The sequence below is a fragment of the Podarcis bocagei genome, assembly GCF_964188305.1.
Source record: "Podarcis bocagei genome assembly, chromosome: 13".
Lineage (NCBI taxonomy): Eukaryota > Metazoa > Chordata > Lepidosauria > Squamata > Lacertidae > Podarcis > Podarcis bocagei.
This window is the reverse complement of record NC_138138.1, coordinates 37144142-37162543: the sequence shown is the minus strand read 5'-3', so window position 1 is coordinate 37162543 and position 18402 is coordinate 37144142. Positions and strand designations below refer to the sequence as shown.

General features: G+C 45.3%; 1 protein-coding gene across 1 annotated transcript; it reads left to right on the top strand.

The window, feature by feature from the left end:
- Positions 1-6065: 6065 nt before the first annotated feature.
- On the top strand, positions 6066-17447 carry LOC308572365 (trans-1,2-dihydrobenzene-1,2-diol dehydrogenase-like). The gene is made up of 7 exons (XM_081168342.1): positions 6066-6362; positions 10089-10200; positions 11572-11735; positions 14546-14798; positions 14914-15038; positions 16248-16398; positions 17283-17447. Exons 1-7 carry the CDS (start codon positions 6273-6275, stop codon positions 17420-17422), a joined length of 1035 nt encoding a protein of 344 aa, XP_081024468.1. The 5' UTR covers positions 6066-6272; the 3' UTR covers positions 17423-17447.
- Positions 17448-18402: the final 955 nt, after the last annotated feature.

Here is an 18402-nt window from a genome sequence, read left to right as displayed (position 1 = left end):
AAGGTGCCCAAATGTATAGTGAACAAACAAACAGCTTTCCAAAATATGGAGAATATCTGTTTATTTTATCAGGAGGTATTAAGGGCTTTATAAAATGCAGCCCCTGGGTTGTAGGTTGCTCCCCTCTGTGGTTTATAACATCAAAGTTATGAAGTGTAGATTGCAAAGTAGTATGAACTGCATCCACTAGGTTCACTCTGTGTGTGTGTGTGTGTGTGTGTGTGTGTGTGTGTGTGTGTTTATAGCAAATCTTTAACTTCCACGATGGCAGTTTGGTTTAATAAGCTGAAAAATATCCAATACAGCCTCCAAGATTAGGCCCCAATTAAAATTAGCCATGACAAGCAATTTCCATTGAAAGCAATGGGGCAGAGGTTGTTGTTTTTTGTCGTGACTTTAACTTGCTCCATTGTTTTCAATGGGACAGGCAGCTCAGTGTGCTCTCTTAAGTTTACACAGAAGCAAGTCCCCCTTACCCAGTAAGTGTGCACAGGGATCACCATCTCACTCACAAGTAACTTCAGCTGGATCGAGAGCCTAGAAAAGTACTCTGCGAATTTCACATCCCTTTGGTTTGATGGTACAGAGATTGATGGAAAAGGGGGGGCATAGGATTTGGGGGAAGGCCTGTGTCTCGGGGGTAGAACATCTGCTCTGCACGCAAAAATAAATCCCAAATTCATTCCTCAGCATCTCCAGGTAGGACAGGGAGAGGACCCCCACACTGAAACCCTGGAAAGTAAACACTACTGAGCTAGACGGACCAATAGGCTGACTCAGTATGATTATTAATGTCAATACCAGCTTACTTCAGCACTTAGGCAGGTCACCCTTTGAAAAGCATTTATGTAACAGCACACAAAATGGAGGAGGAAGAGTTTGGATTTGATATCCCGCTTTATCACTCCCCTAAGGAGTCTCAAAGCGGCTAACATTCTCCTTTCCCTTCCTCCCCCACAACAAACACTCTGTGAGGTGAGTGGGGCTGAGAGACTTCAGAGAAGTGTGACTGGCCCAAGGTCGCCCAGCAGCTGCATGTGGAGGAGCGGGGAAGCGAACCCAGTTCACCAGGTTACGAGTGTACCGCTCTTAACCACTACACCACAAGAGGTGCCGGACAGAGCTGTTCTCAGTGCTTTTCCCTGGGCTGCAGGTGCAACAACTATGTCAGTCGTTCAGCATCTTTATGGAACGGTGTGAGCCAGGCTACACCATCTGAGCCTGTAAGATTTCATCCCAGCCAACCAATTCGGATTCTGGCAAGAATTTAAGAAGATTAAAGAAAGGAGCTATTGTAAGATTAGGAAGAAAGTTGCCTGGGGATCTTCATGCAAAATGTTTGAGATGAGAAAGGTGGTGGCAATCAAAAAACGCTCCAATGTATTCAACGGGACTTGAATAGGATTGTGCTGTGAAAATTTAAAATTTCAATAGAATAACATGGGAAAACACCTAGAATAATGGATTAGATTTGGGCTATTGGGACATAATGGGCTCTATTAGCCCAGGTGTCACAGTCACTTTGCAAGATTGCTGAAGGCAACAAGCTTTGGCTGTCTAGTGTCATCAGAGAAGAAACAGTCACACTACAGATCAAAAAGGCTTGGCTTTTATTTGAGCTTGTGTAGGCGTGTGGGGGGAAAACAAGGTTAAGGGAAGTAGAAATAAATAGGTATTGGTTCTAGAGCAGCCTTTGCCATCCTGGTGCCCCCCCCCACCCCGATGCTTTAGACCAGTGTTCCCCAACCTTGGGCCTCCAGCTGTTTTTGGACTACAACTCCCATCATCCCTCACTAGCAAGACCAGTGGTCAAGGATGATGGGAATTGTAGTCCAAAAACAGCTGGAGGCCCAAGGTTGGGGAACACTGCTTTAGACTACAGAGCCCAGCAGCCCCAATTACAGCTCTCAAGGTGTTTGGGAATTGTAGTCCAAAAGATCTTGAGAGCTCTAGTCAGCAAGGATATGTTTCTAATAGAACCTCTCAGTCCACACCTACAGAAGTACAGTGGTGCCTCAGGTTAAGAACTTAATTCGTTCTGGAGGTCCGTTCTTAACCTGAAACTGTTCTTAACCTGAGGTACCACTTTAGCTAATGGGGCCTCCTGCTGCCGCTGCCGTGCAATTTCTGTTCTTATCCTGAAGCAAAGTTCTTAACCCGAGGTACTATTTCTGGGTTAGCAGAGTCTGTAACCTGAAGCGTCTGTAACCTGAGGTACCACTGTACTGCAGTCAGCATGAGCAGAAAACACCGAAAACTTTTGAATGCTACAAAGCTGGAAGGGGATACCACAAACCATGGCTGCCACACCCACAAGGCGCTCTGTATTCTCAAGACACCAACAATTTCAAGTTTTGTTGGGGAGGAAATAATGAGTGTTTAGACTGTTCCTAATGATCCGTCCTAGGATGCAGATCTCATTGAACTCAATGGAGATTGCATCTGGATAGCAGAGCAGTTTTAATCAAGCCAGTTTAAAGGCAAAGCTTGACACAGGCTTTACACCCTGGGTGTTGCAAAATGCACCGCTGCTGCCAGGAAAAGAGATGGCACCTGAAATTAAAATTAGCACCCCATTTTTCCAGGGAGAAGGTTTACAAAACAACAAGGGAGGGATTAAGAGATAAAATCTTGCAACCACCCAGCTTAAGAGAGCGGGTGTGGAGGAACAAGGAAACAGAAGACACAAATTGCTGGCGGCCCAGTAAGTTACAGTGGTACCTCTGGTTAAGAACGTAATTCGATCTGGAGGTCCGTTCTTAACCTGAAGGTGCCACTTTAGCTAATGGGGTCTTCCCCTGCTGCCACCGGGCGATTTATGTTCTCATCCTGAAGCAAAGTTCTTAACCTGAGGTACTATCTCTGGGTTAGCGGAGTCTGTAACCTGAAGCGCCTGTAACCTGAGGTACCACTGTACTGCAGTCAGCTCAGTGTTGTTGGGCTCCACTCACTACTATGAATTTCAGGAGAATTTCAAAATATGCATTGACATTATTATCCTAATTGCTGGAAACTTTGGGAGTTGGGTCCTGTTTCTGGGCTTCCCATGGACATCTGACTGGCCAAAGTGAAAATAGGATGCTGGACTAGATGGGACATTGGCCTGATCCAGCACGCTCTTCTTATGTTCTGACTAAGGGGTGCACCTCTGCTCACATTGCTTGCCAACCCCACCTACCCCTCTTGCAGAAAAAACAGCTTTATCCAAAGCTTTGCAGTTGTTCCAAACTACCATTTTGAAATCAACAGTAGCTGTGTGACGACAGCGTTACATTTTTATGTATATAGGAAGGTTAGACCAACCAAGTTGTTAGGAAATAGTATGCAGAAGCTTCAGAACTCTTCATCAAGCTAGTCACAAAAATGACCAAATGAGAGACATAAAAGACAACCCTTCTAGGAAACAACCATCACTTTTTACCTAGAAACCCTATCACAGCTTCCTCAGATCTGGGGGTGATGAGAATAATGGCATCAATGGTGCAGGAACAGCAACGCACTTCACACATGCCTAGAGGCAAGTTCCACATAATGACTCACTATATTCCAAAGCTAATTCCTCTAATTAAAAACAGGTTCTAGGATGCCTGGGTTTCATGGGGGAAAGGGAGTGTGCAATGCAGAGGCGGAGCTAGTTGCTCTGGCACATGCTGTGCACCCGGGCGTGAGACAAGCCGTCTGCAGGGGCGGGGCGGCAATGTCACCCCCCTTCAGGGATGACACCCAGGGCAGCCCGCACCCCCTTTTTCCGCCAGTGGTGCAATGAGCAGGTTGAAGAGGTGCATCAAGCATCTTCATTGCACCTCCTCCCTCATATGCTGAAAGCACACCTCTTTATTGTGGCCTTTCACTGTTAAGATATTTTTGTGGTACCCACTTCTCCTCTCTGGAGGTGTTTCCCTCGCTTTTATAATTGTATATAAACTCGTACGTTTGTTTTCTGTTGTATGATTATGTTGCTGCAACCAGCCCTGGGATATTGCAGGGAAGGACAGGGAAAGAAAGAAAGAAAGAAAGAAAGAAAGAAAGAAAGAAAGAAAGAAAGAAAGAAAGAAAGAAAGAAAGAAAGAAAGCTAACTGAGTGATTGATTGATTTAAATTATCTCCTCTTCCTTTCTAAAGTGCAGAGCAGTGTACAATTAAACCCAATACAGTGGTACCTTGGATTACATACGCTTCAGGTTACAGACGCTTCAGGTTAGACTCCGCTAACCCAGAAATAGTGCTTCAGGTTAAGAACTTTGCTTCAGGATGAGAACAGAAATCGTGCTCTGGCGGTGCGGCAGCAGCAGGAGGCCCCATTAGCTAAAGTGGTGCTTTAGGTTAAGAACAGTTTCAGGTTAAGAACGGACCTCCGTTACGAATTAAGTACTTAACTAGAGGTACCACTGTAAAATATATTATTATTATTATTATTATTATTATTATTATTATTATTATTATTATTATATTTTCACTTATTCACAAGTTCCCACCAAAAAGTCTCAAAGTGACATACAGATCCATGAAATGCACACAAAGCTTAAGAACAGTTAAAAACAAGCACAGCGATAAAAGAGAACTACAATAAAAGAGAAATATTATCCAAATAGCTCTCATTCAGTAATACTGTAAGAACAGAGAAAGATGAGAGAAAGATGAGACAATGAAACCCACCTGTGCAAATAACTAGGAGGGCACAAGAGCCCAGTGGCATAGCGTGGGTTGTCAGCACCCGGGGCAAGGCAAGTAATTTGCGCCCCCTAACCCGTGGATTTGCGCCCCCTAACCCTAACCCCCAGATGTTGCGCCCAGTGCGCCCGGCCCCCCCTGCACCCCCCACGCTACGCCTGATTAAATCGCAAAGTTTTCACTACCCTCTGAAATGCAAGCAGTCAAGGAGCTGTGAGAGTGAGGAAGATTCACAGGGTGAAGACTGCTGCCTGTAACAGACACAGACACTAAGTAGCAGGAAACAAGCTTTCGCCAGCATCACTGAGAAAAAGCTTTGTCAGGTGATTTCTACCTGTTATGCAGCTCTGTGCTGCCTGCTGAACTTAGCCGCTGCCCAGTTTTGTGCCTGCTGGTGGGGGCCAGTAATGGACAGCTTGGTGGGGGCGGAGATGCTTGAACTGTGCAAAACGTCCACTGATCCTCAGGAATCGAGGGAAAGGGGCTGCAGCTTCATGACGGAGCACTGAGAGAGATGGTCCATGTTTCAGTTTCTTACATCTCCGTTTACAGTGGTACCTCAGGTTACATACGCTTCAGGTTACAAACTCCGCTAACCCCGAAATAGTGCTTCAGGTTAAGAACTTTGCTTCAGAATGAGAACAGAAATCTTGCTCTGGAGGTGCAGCAGCAGCAGGAGGCCCCATTGGGTAAAGTGGTGCTTCAGCTTAAGAACAATTTCAGGTTAAGAATGGACCTCCGGAACGAATTAAGTACTTAACCTGAGGTACCACTGTACAAGAATCTCAAGCGCCAAGGCTGGGGGAAGGGCCCAATCCCACCCTCTCTGAATTCTTAAACAGCAATCAGGTTTAGAATTGGGGGTGGGGGAAACTGTCACGTTTGGGTTCCCTCAATTTCTCACACACACACCCCCAAATCCTCCAATCTCCACATCAGGTTTTTGGGTTTGTTTGTTTTTTAAGTCCGCATGAAAATTCACCAGCATTTTCTTAAGAATTTCTCCCAATATATATATACATGGTTGTATGCAACGTTGCCTAATATACAGACATTTGCAGAACAATTTCCGCTGATGTGATGCAATTTTTGAACGTTATTTTAATGAATTCTTGCAGTTCTTATGGACCTTTGAAAACACTTTTGCATACTTTACTTGGCATGGCAGAATTCAGAGAATTTCAAAGGATGGCTTTGTTGTCTCGGAAAGTTAAGATTACACAGATTTACCTTAAAATGCAAAATGAGTCTTCTTCCCCACCCTCTGGCCCATACTCAAAATAGACCCTACCAGGCTAGATGGATCAGCGGCCTGACTCAGTATAAGGTAGCGTTGGTCATGTGTTCAGCCCACGCGCTGAAAAGCCAGGATTCCTCCTCCCTGTCCCGTGCATCGCTGCCTCATTCCTCTTCTCACCTGCGCGAACACTTCTGGAAGTAGGCAAGCAGGCCTCTACCTGCCCTTGGGCTCCCCAGCCTGCCTCTTTACGCTAAGCCTCAGCCCTCTGTGTGGGCAGCTGAGTGACAAACTGCTGCACCCTCCTGAAGAAAACAGGCAGGAGGAACAACACCTCTCCGCCGCATCGCTTCAGGAATTCAAAATGGCTCTCCGTTGGGGGATCTGCTCCGCTGGGAAGATCAGCCACGATTTCATCGTGGCCTTGAAGACTTTGCCGGCAGTGGATCACAAGGTTGGATAACAGGCCTGGAACAAACGGTGTGGGTGGGTGGCATGGGGGCACAGGGCAGCCAAGACCATATTCTTTCACACTTTGATAATAGAATTGCCAGCTTTCTTCTGGGAGAGCTTCTGTGCCGTTAAGAGCTCCCTGTCACTAGAAACATAGCTGGCAAAGATTTCCCTCCCCATGCTAGAAAAGTGAGGAGCTTTGCGGTGGAGCACGTGGTTTTTGCAGGCAGAAGTTCTATCTCTGCTATTGCCAGTTATTTTTTTTTTAAAAATAGATTCTCATGTAGTGATTCTGGAGAAAGAATTACTTTCTGGAGAAAGACCTGGAAGAACAGCTGCCAGTCAGAGTAGGGAACAGTGGGGTAGAGGGACAAATTGCCCCATTTTCTATGAGGGGAAGCTTGGTTATAAGCTCAGCTGTGGGGCTCATTCTTTGCATACAGAAGTTCCCAAGCTCCATCCCTGGTGTATCTGGCTAGGGCTGGAATAGGCTCCCTGCCTGGAACCCTGGAAAGCTGAAGACAGTCAGTGCTGGCAATAATGAACAAGTGACGTGGACTGGCAGTTTAACATGGTGTAAGGTGGTTACTCGTGCCTCAAAAGCCCTTGTCTTCTCTGTTTCTGCTTCACAGGCGGATGTTAAAAGACACAGGTGTCCTGCCAGAAATTAAGTGTTGACAATGAGAGTGAACATGGCATAGTGGCTACAACAGTGTTTCCCAGACTTGGGTTTCCCGCTGCTGTTGGACTACAACTCCCACCCTCCCTGACTACTGGCCCTGCCAGCTAGGGATAATGGGAGTTGTAGTCCAACAGCAGCTGAGGACCCAAGTTCGAGAAAAAACTGGGGTTAGAGTGTTGAATGGCTCAGCCATAAAGCTCACTGGGTGTCCTTGGGCCATTCACGGTCTCTCAGACTAATCTCTACCTCGCAGGGTTGCTGTGAGGATAAAATGGGGAGGGGATTGCCATGCATGTCGTCTTGAGCTCCTTGGAGGAAAGTTGGGATCTAGATGTAATTTAAAAAGAAGAAGTGTCAGGGTGGAACCCCCAACAGCAATTGTATTCCATTACATGATGGGCTGCTGTTCTCCTGATCTGCCATTCCAGGAACCATCACTTTCTTTGACTGCTGGTGCTCCAGTCTCAGCCACTTTGCTGCCATACAACACTTTCTATGTGAACCTGTATGCATGGTCTGTGTGATCTATCAGGGAGCTGCCTTATACCAAGTCAAACCACTTGGTCCATCTAGCTTAGGCTTGTCAGGACGGACATGGTTTGGTCTACCAACCTGGTGCCCTCCAAAACATCTGGGAGGGCAGCAGGCTGGCAAAGGTTGGGCTAGCCTGTCTCCACTGCCTAGAAGCAGCTCTCCAGAGTAGAAAAGGTTACAAGGGAAAGAGTCGCAACATTTTGCTGCAGTTCTGGGTAGCAGTAGTCTTTTCTTTTAACCAACTGACAAAAACAACAACAAGAAGCAGAGCATGATGGCCACTCCTTCAAGAGAAAATATGTCTTCATGAGAAAAGTGCATTTTGGGCATCCACCCAAGGCTACACCCCCTGTTTCGGCTAACATCAGCTAAAATCTCCCAACTCTCTGTCTCTTGCCTTTGAAAAACTGCCAGCTGTTATTTCTGCTACCTCTCTTCTTCCTTCTCTCAGCTCAAGGGTGTCATCTTCTTCAAGCTGTGATGGGTATCTCATTCAAACAGACAAAACAAAACACAGAAAGATTCCAGATGATCTCCTCCGGATGATCTGATTACTAAGCATCCATCCTACCGTAATTTGCTTGCACAAAGCTTCCACATAAGTTAGATGGTGCCAGTTTCTTATTAAGCATTCGTTCTTATTTGTTTGTGGTGTTGTTATGTGATAATGAGCATTCATCCTGATCTGATTGTGCAGCATTTATACATCTCATTGTTAAACATTTGTGCACGCCACACTTCTCACTTGCTGACAAAGCCCATCCGCCTGCCCCTGATCCTGGCATTTCCCTGAAGCTTAGAGACACAAGTTTTAGTTTTGCAAAGCTGCTCCCTCTCTTCATCACCCACCTGGGTTCCTGGGTTTGATATGTGCAGCCTTATACAGATCCCACTTCACCTCAGGTAAGCATGAAATCCCTTCTAGGAGCCACACCTCGAGATTCAGGATTTGTCAGAACTTGATGCGCATTACAGCCAAATGCTGCAAAAAGATTTAACTCAGAAGAGTCGCTGTTCCCTGCTTCTGTGCGCATAATCACCAAAGGGCACTATCATCACTCACATGGGTTGAGGGTGAAAGGCACCATTCTTTATATTGACTTTTGAAAGGGGCCATAGCTCAGGAGGCAGAGCACCTGCTTTGCATGCAGAAGGTCCCAAGTTCAATTCCAGACATCTCCAAGTAGGGATGGGGGAAGAGGTCCCTGACTCGGTGGCGAAGGAAGGCTCTTCGGCACCCGGTGCAGGGTGTCAAGGGGCAGGGCAAATAACCCAGTGGTGCATGCGCACTGCTGATACGGACGACACTCAAGTGGCGCCCATATGGATGGCGCTCGAGCAGTGCCCATAACAACAGCGCACGCGCACCCTCGGCCACCCTACTGTGAGTGTAGCCCTTGGCTAGCTGCCATTTTGACACCCCCCTCCTCAGGGTGACACCCGGGGCAGACTCCCCGCCCCCTCCTTCCTACGCCCCTGCCCTGACTGAAACCCTGGAGCCGCTGCCTGTCAGTGCAGACGATATATATATATATATTTCAAATAAATTTTTATTGTTTTCTTCATATGATCCTTTTCCCAACAATTCTTATTATCACAATATAAACCCTTTGACTCTGCCGAGTCTTGACTTCCCACCCTCCCAGCTGCTGGTATATACATCACATACTTATTGCGTATATTATTATCATAACTCTACTAATTTACATTGAAGGTATTATTCCAGTCCTGCTAGTGTCTTTAAACTTTTATTGTTCTCCTTTATATATTCAATGAATTTATTCCAGTTGTTGTCAGTGCAGACGATATTAAAGCTAAATGGACCAATGCTCCAACTCACTATATATATATATATATTATAATATTTTATTAGGTTTTAACAACAGAAAAGTTTAGAAAAATACAAAAACGAAAAAGATACAAAATTACAAAATACAAAAATACAGACATTAAACACAAAAAGAAAAAAGAAAAAACACATATAAAAGAAAACAAAAATTCCCTCTTTCTTAATTTCTCATCTTTAGTTAACTTATTTTCCTGACTTCCTCACGTCTCCCATTTTTGTATCCCTTTTAGAAATTGGTTCAGCAAATTCATGTCCTATTAGTTTGTCTATTATTAATCCAATCTTACATTTTACCTTGTTGCTGGAACCCCTGCAATTCATTTCAATGTCATCAACATTCAAAAATTTTACAATATTTCTGCAAATAAGTTTTAAATTTCCTCCAATCTTCTTCCACCAACTCTTCTCCCTGGTCTCGGATTCTGCCAGTCATTTCCGCCATCTCCATATAGTCTATTAGTTGCATCTGCCATTCTTCCAAGGTGGGTAGGCCTTGTGTCTCAATGCTCCGACTCACTATAAAGCAGACTCCTATCATTCTTGTGATGGTACAAAAAGTGATCAGCTTGTAACTTACTTTGGCATTCGGTTACAAACTAGGGTGACGTGAGGCTCTGTCGCTCACGACCTCTTCTCTCATAGGCTGGCTCTTCTCTCCCCAGGTAGCTGCCATTGCTTCTCGAGACCTCAAGCGCTCTGAGGAATATGCCAAGCAGCATAATATTCCTAAGGCCTATGGATCGTACGAGAAATTGGCGGAGGACCCTGACATAGGTGAGGCGGGTGGAGCTTGGAAAATCAGCCCAAGTGGGGAAAGGGGAACGAGGTGTGATCTTCTAAGGCAGCCTTCCCCAGCTCGGTGCCCTCCGGGTGTTCTGGATTATGCCTCCCATCAGGCCCAACCAGCACCCAGGCCCAGAGTCAGGGATGATGGGAGTTGTACCCATCTTGAGGGTACCAAGTTAGGGAAGGCTGTTCTAATGGAATCTGGATATCAAACTGGAAACAGCTTTCAGACAGGAAGGCATCAGACGCCACCCTCTCTCTGTCCCTTGTACACATCTCTCAATGGCCCTGCAAAAGAACAATAGGAAGCTGTCTCATAGCAGGTCAGACTGCTGAGCTTGCTTAACAACGGCATTATGTGTGTCTTATGTGTATTTAAATGCACTGAATAGAGTGAAAGATTATGAGGCATAGGGGAGTGGAGAGCGTGTGTGTGAACTTAACAGCACTTAGCTTATATTTTTTAGTTGCTATTTGTTGGAATTGTTAATATTGTTTTATAGATTATAAACATCAATTTGTTAATCACATAATATTACTTTTGCTATAATTGTGATATTTTGCTTTATTATGTCATTGTTATTTATTGTTTGTAAGCCGCTTTGAGATTCATTTGAATGAAAAGCAGCATAGAAATACAATAGCTCGGCTCAGCTCAAATATCCCCTCAACCCACAGCTCTATGAGGAGATGGTAGAATTTCTAGACAGAGCTGTGTGAGAAACAGGAGTTTCATCTTCACAGTTCAGCACAGAAGTCAGAGGAAAATAGATGTCTCTCTTTCTCCATGAAGAAGCTGCATGGAAGGACTGTGCTATGAGGAAAGACAGTCTTTTTCATGCAGAGCAGAAGCTAAATGATCTGCACATGGAGAAAGGGAAGGCCGTTCCGCCTCCCCATGGACAGATTGCTAAGAGGCTGAGAAGACAGTGAGATGCTGGTGGCTCAGTTGGGAAGGCTGTGTGGGCTGGATCAGGCCAGGCCCATAGGCTGCTATATTAAACAGACCCCTGTATTAAACATACTCCAGGCTTCTCAGGATCTGGAACCCAGCCAGAATAAGGAGCAAAACTCAGATTCTTGGTTTCCCTCCAGTGGTTTCATAGTGGTGGGGTTCAAGTTACCATGGAAAGTCCCACCTTCTAACATAGAAGCTTTGCCCACTAATCCCGGATCTTTGAGAGGTTGGCTGTGATAGTGGTGAGGGAATGTTCTCTACATTTGCTCAGAAACATATTTATCATTTCACTAGTTTCAGGCCACAGAAAACAGACTGAGGTTGAGCCTACAGGTTTTGTGGCTAAAATTTTGCTTTGCTCCCCATTTTCTGCTCCCCATCTGCCGGGATCTCTCTTTCAGACGTGGTCTATGTGGGGTCGGTCCATACTCAGCATCATGCACTCGTCCTCCTCTTCCTCCGTGCGAAGAAGAACGTCCTGTGTGAAAAACCCATGGGCATGAATGCAGCAGAAGTCTGGGACATGGTACAAGTGGCTAAAGAGAACAATGTGTTCCTCATGGAGGTAGGAAATATTGGGGCAATGTGGGAAGCAGTCAGTGTGATACAGCAGAAAAAGAGTGAAGACTGTCTGCAAGATATGGGTTCAAGTCCTATTTCTGCCTGTTTATTGAGCATTCATGCTGATTTGCTTGCACAAAGCTTACACAGAGGTTAGGCTACGTCTGGTCTTCATTGAACATTCATTTTGATTTGTTTGCACTGAGGCAATGAGAACTCATCTGATTTGTTTGCACAGTAGTTCTACATCTTTCTGTTAATCAGTTGTTTATCCCACAGTTTTTAGTACATTTCTGCATCACTTTCCTAACTGCAAGAAGTCATTTTTTAAAAAATTAAAAAGTGGATTTGTTGTACAAGAGCAACATAATATTTTAATCCACTTCCATTGTGCAAAACCTAAATTTCTGGTAAACAGTTGAATCCATCCAGCAAATTACTGACAGTCTAGAGGTGGCCTTTTAGCTAATTATGGTTTACTGTGAATGAGCACTATGCTATCGCACATTCCTCCCCTGTTGCAACCGGGAAGCCTTAGTTTCCTGTTACATCTCAACCAGGGATCATGGTTTGTTTGATGATTGCTAGCCAATCTTAAAGCTGTGGTTTGTTGCTTGCATTTGCCGATACTGGCTTATTAGAAAGCAACAAACCACAATCTCTGGTAATGGGAAGCCTGATAAATTGGTAACAAGTTCAAGGGTCTTGTGTTAATTCACATGGCCCTACACAACATGGGCCCAAATTAGCTTACAAACAGAGACAGCTTCTGGCTGACATATAATGGGAGGGATTTCTAAAGGGTAGGTGTCACTATGCTAAAGGTTCGATTCTTGCATTGTACAGAATGGACCTTCCAATTAGATGCTATTTACAGAAGGCCCTCTCCTGCAGAGCATGGTGATCAGCTGGTTATATAAGGGATGAGATTCTCTTTTAGATATCTGGCTACCAAAGGAATTGCGGTTAACTGCTAGCAAGAGAACACAATTAAGCTGCTCTGAACAATGCAGGAAGCAGAGTTGTCCCCACTGATCATCTTCTGGCAACACTCCCATAGAGATACTGTGCAACAGGTAGAAATTCAGCAGGTGCAGCTCTCCCTTATGATTGCAGACATAGTGAGGAGGAATGTTTTGTCTGCTGAATGTCAGCATTGTGCAGCTGTGACAGGGAAACTGGCAATCTAATAAATGTGGCAAGCTTAAAGTTTTGCAAGGCGCGAGCTGACATTGCAACCTTTACCATGTGAACTCTGGGGCCCTGGCAAGGTCCTGGCAAGACTGTTAGCAGTCTGGGCTGTCACTGATTTCCAGTCACATGCTGCTAATCCTGCACATTTGCTTTTGTAGATCCTGACTCCAATAAACCCGCATATATTACTGCGCTCCCTCCTCATTCTCTCCCCTGCCTCCTGCACTCCCTCCTTCCTTGTTCTTCCAGTTCATCTCCCGCCTTAGGCAAAGAGGTGAGCGAGTGTAGCGGAATTCCAGATTTTTGTTTCAATTTATAACACACCCTGAAGTTTCTAGCCCTTATGATTGCCAGGATAGAATTGAAATCTGTATGAGGATTCTCCAACTTGGATAAATAATGAAAAGTTGCCTGATTTGCACATTCTACATTGGAAGCTAAGGACGCGGGTTGCGCTATGGCTTAAACCACAGGGCCTAGGACTTACCGATCAGAAGGTTGGCGGTTCGAATCCCAGCGACTGGGTGAGCTCCCATTGCTCGGTCCCTGCTCCTGCCAACCTAGCAGTTCAAAAGCATGTCAAAGTGCAAGTAGATAAATAGGTACCACTCCAGCGGGAAGGAAACGGCGTTTCCGTGCGCTGCTCTGGTTGGCCAGAAGCAGCTTAGTCATGCTGGCCACCGGCTCCCTCGGCCAATAAAGCAAGATGAGCGCCGCAACCCCAGAGTCGGTCACGACTGGACCTAATGGTCAGGGGTCCCTTTACCTTTTACATTGGAAGCTGCCTTATACCAAATCAGGCCAACGGTCCATCTAGCTCAGTATTGTCTGCACTGACTGTCAGTAGCTGTCCAGGGTTTCAAAGTTCTCCCCCAGCCCTACCTGGAGCTGCCAAGGATTGAATCTGCGACCTTCTGCACTCAAGGCAGATACTCTGCCACTGAGCAATGGCTCTTTCCCAAATTCTGTTCTTTAGTACATTCACATGTTTGAATCACTCTTTCTTTTCCATACATCCCACTTATTTTTTCAGTTTTATCTCCTGCCACTCACTACACTATACTGGCTCTCCCTAGCCAGTCTAGTGCTTTATTTGCTGGATTTATAAGCCAATGGGCTCGTTTGTTTTTTTCTTACCTAAAATTGCAGTGCACCTAACATATTAAACCATGGGTAGGCAAACTAAGGCCCGGGGGCCGGATCTGGCCCAATCACCTTCTTTCATTTATTTGTTTTTTTTTCCAAAATATAGTCCGGCCCCCACAAGGTCTTCAGGACAGTGAACCGGCCCCCTGCTGAAAAAGTTTGCTGACCCTTGCATTAAACACTAGTCACTGTGGAGGGGCAAAAAAAAAAATAAAAAATAAAAATTCAGAAGATTCACCCGCTTCTCAGCCTTCTCTTAGTTTTACAGTTTGCACCAGGCATTGCCCACACACTTTTAAATATCCTAAGGACTAGAAACTTGGTTTGCTGAGACACTTGTTAGTATGACACACAGGCTGAAGTTCCTGAGCTTCTGAAACTCTGCGTCAAATGCCAAATTGTTCTTCATACCCACTCCCACTTTCTTTTTTCGAATGGAAATGCAGGGTGTAAATTAGCCTCCATCTCTTCCAGGGCTTCTGGACAAGATTCTTCCCTGTATCCGAGCAGATCCGCACTCTGCTAAGTAAGAAGGATCTTGGGGACTTGAGGGTGCTTCGAGCTCAACTAGGCTTTCGGATGGATGACATCCCAAGGCTGGTGGATAAGAAACTGGGTGGAGGCGTCATTCTGGACTTGGGCTGCTACCTCATTCAGTTTGCTTCGATGATTTTTGGGCCTGAGAAGCCACAAAGCATTACAGCCTCAGGGTTCCTACTTGAGTCAGGTGAGGCTGCTACAGTGGGGTGAAGAGAGTGGAGTTTGTGGGAGCCCTAGGGCTATAATTAATGTTTGGGAGATATGGATTAGTGATGCATCACATCCTTTTCTGTGCTTCCCAGGAGCGGATGAAACCGTTGGCATCGTCCTCAACTACTCAGGGAACCGGCAGGCTGTGCTTAATTGCACCATGATGATCGATCTACCAGGAGAGGCATTAATTGGAGGAACTGATGGGATCATCAAGGTACTTGGCTAAGTGGTGTGGGCAGATGCCTGACTTGTGAGGTGGGCTTTGTTTACTTAACCAGAAGCACAAGGTCCACTGACAGGTACAAAATGGAGGCTTGGGTGTACAAAATGGTGGCTCAGCGAGACGGAGCCAGTGGCCTCCTATACTCTGTGATCCATACCCTGGGATAGATATGCTATAAAATCTGCACCTGAGTTTCGAGATGAAGAATTTTAAATACCAAACTTCAGGGAGAACAGGATGGACACAATTTTTGTTGTTACTATAGATAAGCTAGTAGAAGTCGGAAATCCATGTGAATTTACTGCAAATCATATAGTATTATGTCATCTCCATTCTGCCCATCCGTAGCATGGAATATTGTGGATTCATAAATGGTGATTGTATTATACATGATGGAGATGAGGAAGATGCACACTTACTTTTAAAAATTAGGATTACTTACTTCTGTATCAAATTTTCCCCCCAAGACATCCAAGGCGGCATATATAGGTCTGCCCCTCACTACTTTTAAAGTCACAACAACCCTGTGAAGTAGAACGATGACACCCAAAGTCATTCAGTGATTTTTGTGGCTCAATAGAGATCTACACCCCACTGGTTATGTTGGAGGGAAATGAAGTCCAAATGGCAAGGACAATGAAGCAGAGAGAGATTTTAGGCTTGGGTAGTGAGAGTTGCTGTAGAATTCAAGCTGCCACCCAAATGGTTCTCTGATTCATAAGTTGCCTTTGCATGTCATGAACTCCCTAGGTGACCTTAGCAAGTTGCTAGTCCTCAGTGTGAGCCGCCTCACCTGACTACATGTATAAGTGAGAACTCCTCAAGCAGCTGCAACACCCCACAGACGAGGGCAGGCCCCTAGCAACCAAAGGGCAGCAATACCAATGGTGTTTCTGGCAATTCTGCCTCCGAGCAGCAGCGGCTTCTCTTCCCCATTCACCTCACAGAACGGCAATGAACCCTGATTTCTGACCCACACACATGGAACGAAAAAGCCAACAGGGGCAACTTCCACTCCTTTCTCCATTTCTGTTGGAATTCTCTGACACCCTTAGCTAAGACTGATCAGGGAGATGGGAATCTAGCAGTCACCAGCACAGTCTGGATAATAGAACATCACCGCTTTGATTCTCCGAGTAGACAAATCCCAGAGTTTCTCTGCTTCCCATCAGAAAATGCATGTTTCTTCTCTTTCTCTAGATCCCCAACCACATGAACAGCCCCACAGTCATGTTTCTCAAAGGAAAGCGCTGGGAATGGCCCCTGCCAACTTCTCCTGAACCGCTGTTCTTCGAGCACGACATTGGGCTACGATACGAAGCTGAACATGTCCGGCTGTGCCTACTGAAGGGTAAGGCTCCTGTGGAGGTGACGTTTTTGAGGAACGTGAATAGCTCAACCAGCGAGGGCAACCACATGTCTCGAGGAGGGCTGGCCCTACCATTAGGTCAGGTGTGGGGAACCTTTGGCCCTCCAGAATGTGTCTGAACTACACCTTCCATCTTCCCAGACCATTGGGCTCTGCTTGCTGGGGCTGATGGGAGTTGAAGTTCAGCAAAATCTGGATGGCAAGATTCCCCCTAGCAACATTAGATGTAAAGCGAGCCTTCAAAATTTTAAATTACATGAAAGGACAGCAAGTCATTAGTTATTTAATGTTTTATTGCTGTTGGAAATTTATTGTAATACCAGGGAGGGGAGAGGCAACTGCAGGACAAATTATATATTTTTGCCTCAGGTGCCAAAGTAACAACCTTGGACACTATATGCCCCTGCCCTGCACTTTATGGAGTGTGATTGGCTGAGGCAGCATTTCCTGCTTGGCTCAAAGAAAATCTATTGGGCCGCCTCCACTTCCAAGCATCTCACAAGCAGCACATGAAAGGAAAGACCTCTCCCCTACTATATTACGCACCAGCAACTGTTACCCAGAGGCATACTGGCCTTGAATCTGGAGGCTTCATATAGACATCACAGCAAACCCCCCTTCTGTCCACTAACACTGCTCTCCTAAAAACTCTGCCATAAATGTGATCTTGTATAACTTGAGAGTAGTTTAGATGTGTGCTAAAACAGGGATATCTATTAGCTTAGATAAATGAATGTCCCATTTCCTACATCGTTATTACAGGCCCAGGAAAATATGCATACGATTGCAGTCTAGAACTACTTTGAAACTCAGACCTTAGAACTGTACCTATTAATCCAGGTTCTATTAACTTGTCTTTTGTGCAGGTTTGAAGGAAAGTCCTGTCATGCCTTTACACGAGAGTGAAATCATAGCAACCATCTCTGATGAAGCACGAAGGCAAGTGGGTGTGATCTACGAACAAGATCGGGTCCAATGTATCAACCAATCTGAGAGCAGAAAATAAACTTTGCACTTTTTTTGTTGGAAAACATTCTATTACCTGAAGAGTGGCTGCATTTATGAATGCTGTTGAGTACTGTCTGGGTGAGGGCATGGAAACTCGTCTACCTGGAAAACAAATTATCTGAAAATGTGGGCAGGATATATTCTCCCTGCATCTACTGTTGTTTCAAAACACCTAGTCCTTAAGAGTTTATGCATGCCTGTTAATTCCTCAAAGGGATGGCATGGAACTCAGGGGAGAAATGGCCACCCCTTTCTTATCTAGTTACTCCCATTGGTTGGATGTATTCTACAAGGCCATAATTAGCATTTTGACCTGAGAGGATGGGGTAAGAAGTCATTTTTTTGATTTAAAATATTTATCTCCCGCTCCTTATTGCCAATACTCACAACCCTAGTGGTATTCTCTCTAATGGTACCTAAACAGAACATTTATAGAAGGGGGGGGGGGGGTGAGATCTTTGGTGCAGGCCTAAAATGAGCATGCCGGCAGAATCAAAGGTGATGCTAGCAAATTTGGTTATTGGAGGGCCAGCAATTGAGAGAGATGCAAGTAGGCCAGGCATGGCCAAACTTGGCTCTCCAGATGTTTTTGGACTACAACTCCAATCATCTCTAGCTAACAGAACCAGTGGTCAGGGATGATGGGAGTTGCTAGTCCCAAAATATCTGGAGGGCCAAGTTTGGCCATGCCTGAAGTAGGCCAAACCTGTTAAGTGTGACCTAAGTAAAACAGTTCATGGCTTGGAGCTGAAGTCTTTAAGACTATTCTCATACTTAAGACGGGTTCAGCAGTTGGCAATCCTACTGTCAAAGCATAAAGAGGTTTGTGTACGGCACAAGGTCAAAAGACGGAGGGGCTTACAGGACTGAGCACCAGATGAGAAATAAAGTGTCAGTCAAGCAATTTTTTTAAAGTGACTAAGACCAATACCCCTTCCATTGTTTACCTCTTATAAAGCAATCCAACCCATTCATAGA